The following is a 9825-nucleotide window of genomic DNA, read 5'->3' as shown; positions in this document are numbered from 1 at the left end:
AAATTATATCATTTCTGTTTATTTATCTAATTTTATATTTGATAATTATATTATCTTTGTGTTTTTGTTAAGTTTTTACTCACTTTTTATAAGAATTGTGTAGCTCGCGAGTGAGTGATATAAAAGATATATATCTTCACCAAAGAGCTAATCACTCATCAACTCCGACGGATTTGAATTATATCTTTATATCCGCATCACATGGTTTAGTTCATAGATTCAAACGATTCCGGATATAAGATCTTCTTCAACTCAACAGTGTTATACTAGCTCGCGAGTGAGCGATGAGTCAAATGAGCGACTGACTGAGAGTGAGTAGTGAGCCTGATTCGAGTCAAATGCGTTGATTGAGATATATAACAGTTACGGTTACGTATTAAACACTAAATTAAAATATTTTATTGCTAAGAACATGGAAACCGGGATATACAAATAGCGTTGGCAGTGATAATTCATATATAATTTCTTGCCAGTTTTGTATTAATTATAGGAATCAAAAATGTTGTCAAAACATTTTGATCTGATTCTCTGATATACTGATATAAAATGTCGCGTATCTTTACAGAGCTACTGAGCTAAAGTGAGCTATTGAGCTAAAAGAGTGATATATATCACTGAGTTCAAAAGATATATATCACTCTTTTCACTTTAGTGATACATTTTGCGCAACTCTACTTTTTATCATAATTTAGATCTTTCAGACAAAATATGACATTTTTGTTATATCTTGCATCATAGATATACATACTACTACTGATAAAGACGAGTATATCCATGACTTATTGAAGAATTTTATTTATATGTGTGTAATATATGTTGGGACACATACTTTTACTTATTTGTACCTAATTTCGCTCGAATAACAAATAAAATGTATATAAAATTAAAACACCTTATTCAGTATTGTCCTTTTATTTCATTGTATAGATATAGGTACTTATTTAATTAAATTACAATCAGCGAGATCATACAAGTAATTGGTTTGGTTATAAGTTTAGTGTTCGCCGCTTCCAACATAATTTGTTAAAATAGATCAAAGTAAGATAAATTGTTTCGTATGCTTAATATCATAATAATATTAAATAAAATGAAGGGTGCATGTAAATAAAATGTGAGTTAGCAAAGTTCAAATATAATATTATAAGATTTTACAATAAATATTATGTAATTACTTAACCGTTCGTTTTATTATATTTTTGTGAAAAATGGTAATAAATAATGTTAGTATTGTGGGATTTTCCTTAGGTGCAGGTCTGTGGATTTTCCATTTCAAAAAATAAAACGTGTTTAATTTAAAAGTTCAAAGTCATCTCGAATTGACCTTTCGAACTCGAAATACAATCGCTACACCGCTGAAGGTTCCGGGTTCGATCCTTGGCCAAGCAAAAGTGTAAATGATGCATTCAGACTTTTATTTATCTATTGTCCTTGAATAGGTTTATATCAATTTAACAAGTAAATAACATGTCTTCATAACAATGCTATATGTTTTCCCTCTCGGCACATAGGTAATATCGGTTTATTGTTATGTAAAACCATTATATAAATGTGCCTCCAGAAAACATCTGTAATATGTTATGAAGACGTGTTTCTTATATGCTGGTGAATTATATTACGTAACGTTCTGAGGATAAGGACAAATGTGTAATTTTGAATAATTATAATTTAATAATAACAACTTTAGATACAGTTGACGTAAATGTCCTAAAAATGAATTGTTATTATTCTTAGGAAGTTGTATCGTCGTCATCAACCCATTACTGTCTCTGCTGGACACGGGTCTCCTCTCAGAATGAGAAGGATTAGACCATAGTCACCCGCGCTGGCCAAGTGCGTATTGGTAGACTTCACACACCATTGTATCAATTACAAGATTGTTTCGTTAACTAAGGTTTTTTTTATAATATAGGAGAAGCAGACGAGCATGCAGTCCACCTGATGGTAAGTGGCTACTGCCGCCCATGGACATCTGTGATCAACCCCAAATAGGATTAGATATTCCTACCTGAGGTCGGCCGCAGGTGCGCCGCTACCCCTGGGGACTAAGCTGGAACGCCTCGGAAAAGTCTGTCTCCCTTACCACACCCTTCAAACCGGAACACAGCAGCGCCTGACACTGCTGTTATTAGGTAGAAATATGTGTGGCGGTGGTACCGCCGGAGTCGAACCACAAAGGGTTCTACCACCTTCAAACCTTCCTTGAAACCTTCAAAAAGTATATAAGCGTGTCTAAAAATAAATACCTACTTCTACGAACATTTAATCAGGTAGTTAAAGGAACTTACATTTTTTGTAACAAGTCACGGAAACACACTTTCATGGTTCAATGATTGCTATGAATCACCTCGTTAAAATAATTAAAGGTATTAAAATAGCCTAATTATAGACATTAGGTTATTGGTTTGATGGATTCGTATCATTGTCAGTATTAGTTTCCAAAATATTGTCTTGGTGTCCGCGTGTTTTTTAACGGAATCTGTAAGAATTTCTTCTGTCTATCAAGGATGAAGAATGGATATTTTTAAGGTAAGATTTTTTTGTCTAGTTTTATCCTCACTCCTCGTCAACAAAACAATAATCAGAATAACGTTATTAATAACCAATCTATCTAATTTTTGATCGAAGTTTAAGAATTTTAGAAGGCAGACGTTGTCAATTTTTAATCCTTGATAGATAAAGCATTGGACACATTAAATATTTATTAATATATTGATATCTTTATTACAAATAGAAATCCCAATACAAAGAATAAACGGGGAAGTTAAGAATTAGAGAATAAGAATTTATTCTCTAATTCTTAATTTCTTAGAATAAATTCTTATTCTCTAATTCTTAACTTCTCCGTATGCACTTTTAAGCAATTTTTCATTAAGCTTTGTCTATCTTTTATAAAACGTTTTTTATATTAAATACATACGACTAGTAAGCAGTGATTCTCTTTGGCACAAGTTCACTATGCGAAGAATCGTTAATCATTAATCGATATTAAATGTTTTCAGAAATATTTCCTATGGCTATGCATCTATTCAGTACATGGTAGTCTGGTAAACATTGACCAACACGACTTAAACAAGACATATTATCCTGCAAAATTAACCACTACCTCGACAGAGAGTAAATCAGAAGAAACAGTCATGCCTTTAATCTCAAATACTTCCATACCTGAAGTTCTTAGACGAAATCCGTTAACTGTCCTTCTACTACAAGTTGTAAGGAACATATTTATAGTTAGTACACAATTGGGGCTAGCTGGGTTTGGATGGCGACTGTCTTCTGGGTTCATGGCTGCTCTCCTGTCTGTTCTGTTTGGACCCAACGTCAATCTCATCATTCCAGTCTTGACAAGGATAGGAGTGGTTGTTTTAAGGTGAGTCACTTTCGACTGCATATTTTTGATAAAATGATCGAAAATAATCATGACAGAAATATTAGAAAACAATAACTAACATGAGATGTTAGGTCTTGATCCACACTCCACACTTTTCATAACTATGTATCCGGCAGTGGCCTAAGATATATATTTTTTTATAAATAACCTGATGGGAAGTGGTAGGTACTTGATCTTTTAAAGTATGCATTCGTGGGAGACAACAGGTAGGATTCAGATTCTATTTGGACTAGAATATAAAAGAAGTATCTATTCCGTATCCTTCTCAACAAACTCGTAATCATATTCTACTTAAAAAAGAAAAATCCAAACAATAACAAAACAATAGTTCCTTTATCCGCAACCAATAAATTCTTGTTCTTATCGGTTCGTGGAAAACAACGAAGCTTCTCAACAAAGCTTGATTTAAACCCTCAGTCAGTAATTCTCTTTGTTAATTCTCGTATGTTTTATTGCAGATGGCTGACATGAGCGGGTGACATCGCCGATAAGCTGGCCTGTTTCCGTTCGAACTCTATTTATTTTAATTTACGAGTTTTATATTTAAAAATAAACTTTTGATAAATCTAATGATAAAAATAGTGTCAGTTATTAATATTTAGTATTTCGTATATTTTGTCTATCTGAGATCAATTTAATTTATTAGACAGTCAATTATTAGGCAGAAATTGTCAAATGTCGATTTTTATCAGCCAAAATTAAGATAGATTGGTTATCAATAACTGGCGAAAAACCATCTATCCGATGTCAAACAAAAATTGCAATTTGTCAATTTCTGCCAACTTACCAGAAATTGTCAAATTTCGATCTTGTAGACAAAATTTGGACAAATTGGTTAGTAATAACTGGTGCCAAATTATTTCGTTTAGATTACCAGGAAGCACTTATATTTACGTACCACTTAGCAAGATTCAAGATTCTTTGTTTTTGTAATTAACAAATAAAGGGAAACCACAAACAGGCACAATATATTGACTTGATTGGTACCTTTCTTGGTATAGATAGATATTTGAGATTCCAAAGTACCTGTTGTAAATAAATAAATATCGTGACCATGAATAAAACAATATTTTATCTTCCCATGTTTATTTATTTTGTTGCTTAACATCAAACACTTACAAACAAAACTTGAGTAAACCGTGTCCTATTAATGAAAACAAATCACTTATTTTTTCCTTAGATTTTGTTTCCAAAGCATTGATACTGAAAACCTAAACACAGCGCTCTTAGACACACGTATCATCAGCTCTCCTTCTAGTAGACGGCATAGGTTCTTTGAACCTTTGCATGGATCTCCAGCAGGCTTTCGCTGAAGCGCTATACGTGTCCATGTATTCCGTTCTCCCCGGAAACTCCGTAAACCAAGTTTGAATTGATTTAGGAGCAACGCCAGTATGCACTGGTCCTGGAGGGTGTATGGTCGGTCGAACGGTCGGTGGGTTCTCTGTGAAATGCGTGGGGTCCTTGTAGCACCGTAAAACCCCGAGACGACTGCTCTCTATAGGTATTGGAGCACTGGATTGCGAAGCAGCCATTATTGCTCTGTATTCCTGCACAGGAAACGCTGTCGCAAAAAGTGTGATTAGATAATTAACTGTTTTGCCACTATTAAAATAAATGGACGTGTACGTTACACCTACGTCATGGGCTGTAAAAACAAAGGTCATAATGTCATAGAGTTTATTGCTTTATTCGCGTACACGAGTCCAGATGCTATGTACTTTGTTAGAATTAGAATTCATTTTCCTAAGTAAGTTTAGCGTTCATAGTTAAATATGTATTTTTGTTCATATATCTAAACCTTATAAATTCTATCTCATTTGAATACCTGTAGTTATTGTTACTAAGCTAATTTCAATAATAACAGAGTGAGTAAGTACCTAAGTAATTGTGGTAATATTAAGCAAAATTTATAGTTTTGATATTAATACCCATTAATTCGTTTCTTACAGTTTTGGAAATACTTAAGATACTCTTACAAAAGTATGTGGAAATAAACAGCAAAATTGTAACTAACATCTTTTTTTGTAAGTAGCTTGGTACATAGTGGTCATCTTAGTGTCGAGATCATCGCACGGGTGGTCCAAGATGTCATTAGTAACATCGACCATCTGAAAATACAACCACATATTGCACATATTAAATGTTAACATAAGTACATAGAGAATACTCATGTAACAGAAAAAGCCATACAGGAAAGAAAATGCTATCTACCGCACGTGAAATTATCACCGATCAGTAATCAATAAGGCGTACATTAAGACCATGTAAAAATGAGGAATAATGTAGTACATTTGACAGAAAGAAAATAGTCTTAACTTTTTTTTTATAATATGGGAGTAGCAAACAAGCATGCAGTCCACCTGATGGTAAGTGGCTACTGCCGCCCATGGACATCTGTAATCAACCCAATTTGATTTGGGTTCCAACCCAATAGGATTAGATATTCCCACCTGAGGTCGGCCACAGATGCGCCTCTACCCCTGAGGACTAAGCTGCAAAGCCTTGGAAAAGTGTGTCTCCCTTCCCACACCCTTCAAACCAGATCACATCAGCTTCTAACACTGCTGTTATTAGGTAGAAACAGGTGTGGCGGTGGTGCCGCCGGAGTCGCACCACAAAGGGTTCTACCACCTTCCAAACTCGCTCGCAATACATTATTATATTGAAATAACAAAATAAAAAAAGGTTTCTAATATAATTACAAATAGAGCGTAGACGGCGACTAAGAATTAAAATTCAGAAAGTGTCCATCTCCTGAATATTCCTTTATAGTTATTCCTTTTACTACTTAACTGTGTTACTAATTACTTATTAATATTTGACGACCCGCGTGGCGGAGCGGTCACCATACCGGTCTGACGCGCAGAGGGTCCCGGGTTCGATCCCCGGCCAGACAGATTTCTAAATGATGAATTTAGATTTCTGATTCTGGGTCTGGGTGTTTGTGTATTTGTCTCTGTGTGTGTCCATGGCACCCACGACACAGGGAATCTTAGTGTGGGGCTGTGAGTGTAGAAAGCGTTATTTATTTATTTATTTATTTACTTACCTATAAAGGCTAATGAACTTACCTGCTTCCTCAACTGTTCATAATCCTGGCAGAGTTTCTGTTCCTTCTCCAGCAACTGCTTGTACTGCTCTACCCTGGGCGAGTAGGAATGGGCATCGCAGTGGCAATATGGAGCCACGGCAGGTGGTCGCACCGTTGGCGTTGCATTGGGACTTGGTGGCTCGCATGGCCTGGATTGAAAAAAAAGTGTGATAATCCTCTAGCGGCTTTCGGTCCGCCCCGGGCTGCCGATCCAAACACATTTGCTAAAAACAGGTCGTCAGAACCAAACAATCTATGAAATGTGTATCACTTAGCGAAAAAAAAGGTCACCGAATTAGGCGAATAATTCTATGACACATGTGTCATAAAGTTTTTACACTTTTGGGGGCGTCCATTCAACTTTCCGCTCCAGGCCTCCGACGACCTTAGTCCGCCACTGTGATAATCAGTGGATATGAAGTGGGAAGAAGTAATTGAGGAGGAACTCGGCAAGTGCTGGTCCAATAGGATTCTTATCGAGGATGCGCAAATATTTGAACATCATATCGTCACTGGATAGGCTAAAAGTCTGACACGTAAAATGGCCCCTTTGCGTGTTAGTGTATGGTTATTAGATCTCATTTAACATTCGCTAAATGTAGATAAATGCTATTAGGAGGCAAACATCATTTTAAAAGTCAATAAAGTTGGAAGTATCAGTTGACTGTAGTTCTAACGATGATTCTAAGAATCACAGGATAGTGCAAATTTAGTAGGACAATATTTATGGAAATCACATTAAAATAGCAAAGCTAATAAAATATTATGTCGTCACATCTGTCGTGAACATCTAAACCAAGATTGTTATCTCAACATCGATCTCAACTGCATTGCAAGTTGCTACCCTCACCACCAAGCATATAGAAGTACCTTAATAAAAGTTAAGCAGTAAAAACCTAGTGGTTGGAAAACGGCCTCTCAATAGAGAGGTCCGAGGTTCGAATCTTTAACTGTGCTTGTTTTAACTGTAAAGGAAAACATCGTGAGAAAAATCTTGAAACTAGCTATGTGAAGTCTATGAATTCGCACTTGGCCAGCCCTATAGACTATGGCCTAATCCGTGCCCAAAAACGGGATATTTATCAATTATTATTATCCCATATGATTTGATAATTTAGTTATAATTGATATAATATTGATTTCCATCAATATTAGCAAAATGATTGTTAAAAGAATACCGAATACCTGGTAGTATTTTAACATCAAGTAGTACCTAAATATGGTATGAGAATTACGAACCCTCAAGGGATTAGGTCACTTATCATAGTGATAGGGTAGGTACATCGCTAAGGTGTACGTTGAATACTAATCCCAAGGCACTAGATTGTGTCATTGATGTCATTCACGATTGTTATGAAGACTCATATAACACGCCACGTGCATAGATAATACAATAAGTAAATAGGTACATATAATATTATAGATAGGTTAGTAGCATTTAATGTTGGTATCTTATAAGTATCATATAAGTAAGATCTCTGTGTCATGTGTTCTTTGAAGGCGCGATTTTTTTATATCTAACCTAACGATAAGGCAGACGGGCTACCTGATGGAATGCAGTCACCATCGCCTATGGACATTTGCAACACCAGAGGAGTCGCCAATGCATCGCCGGCTTTAATATGGATAATATTCAAACTAGCGCCTTTACATATCAAACTGACAGAATTACAGTCTGAGTTGAAGTTATTGATCCACATTTGAAGGTGGTAAAACCCTTTGTGGTTCGACTCCGGCGGCAACACCGCTACACCTATTTCTAGCGGACTGCCGCTACTAGGTAGAAATAGGTGTAACACTGGTTAGACGCTGCTGTGTTCCGTTTTGAAGGGTGTGGTAAGGGAGACATACTTTTCAGAGGCGGTCCAGCTTAGTCCTCAGGGGTAGCGGCGCATTTGTGGCCGACCTCAGGTAGGAATATCTAATCCTATCTGGGGTTGATTACAGATGTCCATGGGCGGCAGTAGCACTTACCATCAGGTGGACTGCATGCTCGTCTGCTACTCCTATATTATAAAAAAAATATTCATGGGCTGCAGTGGCCACTATCGCTGTTAATAAGTAAGTACATTGAATGTCCATTGGCGTTACGTATTGTATTATTATTTTTAAGACTGGCGATTGATTTTTTTTAATTTCTTCAGATTATGTTGCCAGCTCAAAAATTGAGATTAAATATTTTATTAGAACCTTTTCGAGCTATATTATGTTATTTTAATAAATTACTGTTAAGAAGATATGCAAATATTATTAACTTACTTTCCTACAATAGGTTTTGGAAAGGGCCAGTGGTAATCATTATTGGTGGTTGTATTAAAATCCATTTTTGTTTATATGTCAAATAGAGATCTGAAAATAAATTGCTTTTTACTGATTGTCATAAGATCTACGTTGTACACATTCATTTAGGGATTCTAATTGAAGTCTTTATCTCATTGAGAACCAGAATCGCGAAGGATATTTGTTTAGGGATTACCCAATGATTCTGAAATATTTTTATCTGTGGCAATTCTGAAATAATCTGGAGCATATCAATTCTTTGGAAGCCAAGATAAATGTTGGTCGTTATTATCATTGTAACCACCAGGATTAAAGATAATTAAATGGACCATATATCGACCAGCATTGATTAGCTCCTAATAGTAGTAGAGTATATTCCAAACCTTCTCAGTTAAAACGATAAACAAACCTTTTTCTAGAAATAGTAGCTTAAGTTTTTTTTTTTTTTATAATATAAGAGTAGCAGACGAGCATGCAGTCCACCTGATGGTAAGTGGCTACTGCCGCCCATGGATATCTGTAATCAACCCCAGATAGGATTAGATATTCCTACCTGAGGTCGGCCACAGATTCGCCGCTACCCCTGAGGACTAAGCTGGAACGCCTCGGAAAAGTCTGTCTCCCTTACCACACCCGTCAAACCGGAACACAGCAGCGCCTAACACTGCTGTTATTAGGTAGAAATAGGTGTGGCGTGGTGCCGCTGGAGTCGAACCACAAAGGGTTCTACCACCTTCAGATAAAATTGTCAATTTTTACAATTTTATTCACAGAATTATTCTGTTATTTGCAACCAATAAACAAATGTACTTACGTTAATTTATTACATTAATATTTTTCAAATTTATTACAACTAATTTTGCTAATTGACACCCGACATAATTTAACACAGCTTTCGAAGCCAAAAATTTAATTTGCAATAGAATTTCTTCAATTAGGGAAGATAAATTCATTTTGAAGTTTTGTATTTTTTTTGGTTTGACATTTAAATTTGACTGAGTAAATACTTTTTAAATACTACTACGATATATGATTTATATTGGAATATACATTGTAATGACGA

General features: G+C 35.6%; 1 protein-coding gene across 1 annotated transcript; it reads right to left on the bottom strand.

Annotated features, from left to right (window-relative positions):
* Positions 1 to 4470: 4470 nt before the first annotated feature.
* On the bottom strand, positions 4471 to 9755 carry LOC140754378 (uncharacterized). Its single transcript, XM_073089386.1, has 5 exons — positions 9577 to 9755; positions 8742 to 8831; positions 6463 to 6631; positions 5406 to 5499; positions 4471 to 4952 (listed from the first exon to the last, which is right to left on the bottom strand). The coding sequence occupies exons 2-5, from the start codon at positions 8804 to 8806 to the stop codon at positions 4615 to 4617; spliced, it is 666 nt and encodes a 221-aa protein (XP_072945487.1). The 5' UTR covers positions 8807 to 8831; positions 9577 to 9755; the 3' UTR covers positions 4471 to 4614.
* Positions 9756 to 9825: the final 70 nt, after the last annotated feature.

Source organism: Epargyreus clarus, unplaced genomic scaffold (genome assembly GCF_041222505.1).
Source record: "Epargyreus clarus isolate Ecla_fem2 unplaced genomic scaffold, WU_Ecla_fem_2.2 ptg000029l, whole genome shotgun sequence".
Classification (NCBI taxonomy): Eukaryota; Metazoa; Arthropoda; class Insecta; order Lepidoptera; family Hesperiidae; genus Epargyreus; species Epargyreus clarus.
The sequence above is the reverse complement of the archived record's forward strand: the minus strand, read 5'-3'. Positions and strand labels throughout refer to the sequence as shown.

What these genes read in the sequence shown, in the direction of transcription:
- LOC140754378 (XM_073089386.1), bottom strand. Translation starts at nt 8,806, where the DNA reads ATGGATTTTAATACAACCACCAATAATGATTACCACTGGCCCTTTCCA. An exon ending in CCAAAACCTATTGTAGGAAA is followed by an intron (nt 6,632 to 8,741) that starts GTAAGTTAATAA and finishes TTTTCAATCCAG; the next exon opens with GCCATGCGAGCCACCAAGTC. An exon ending in ATGAACAGTTGAGGAAGCAG is followed by an intron (nt 5,500 to 6,462) that starts GTAAGTTCATTA and finishes TTGTATTTTCAG; the next exon opens with ATGGTCGATGTTACTAATGA.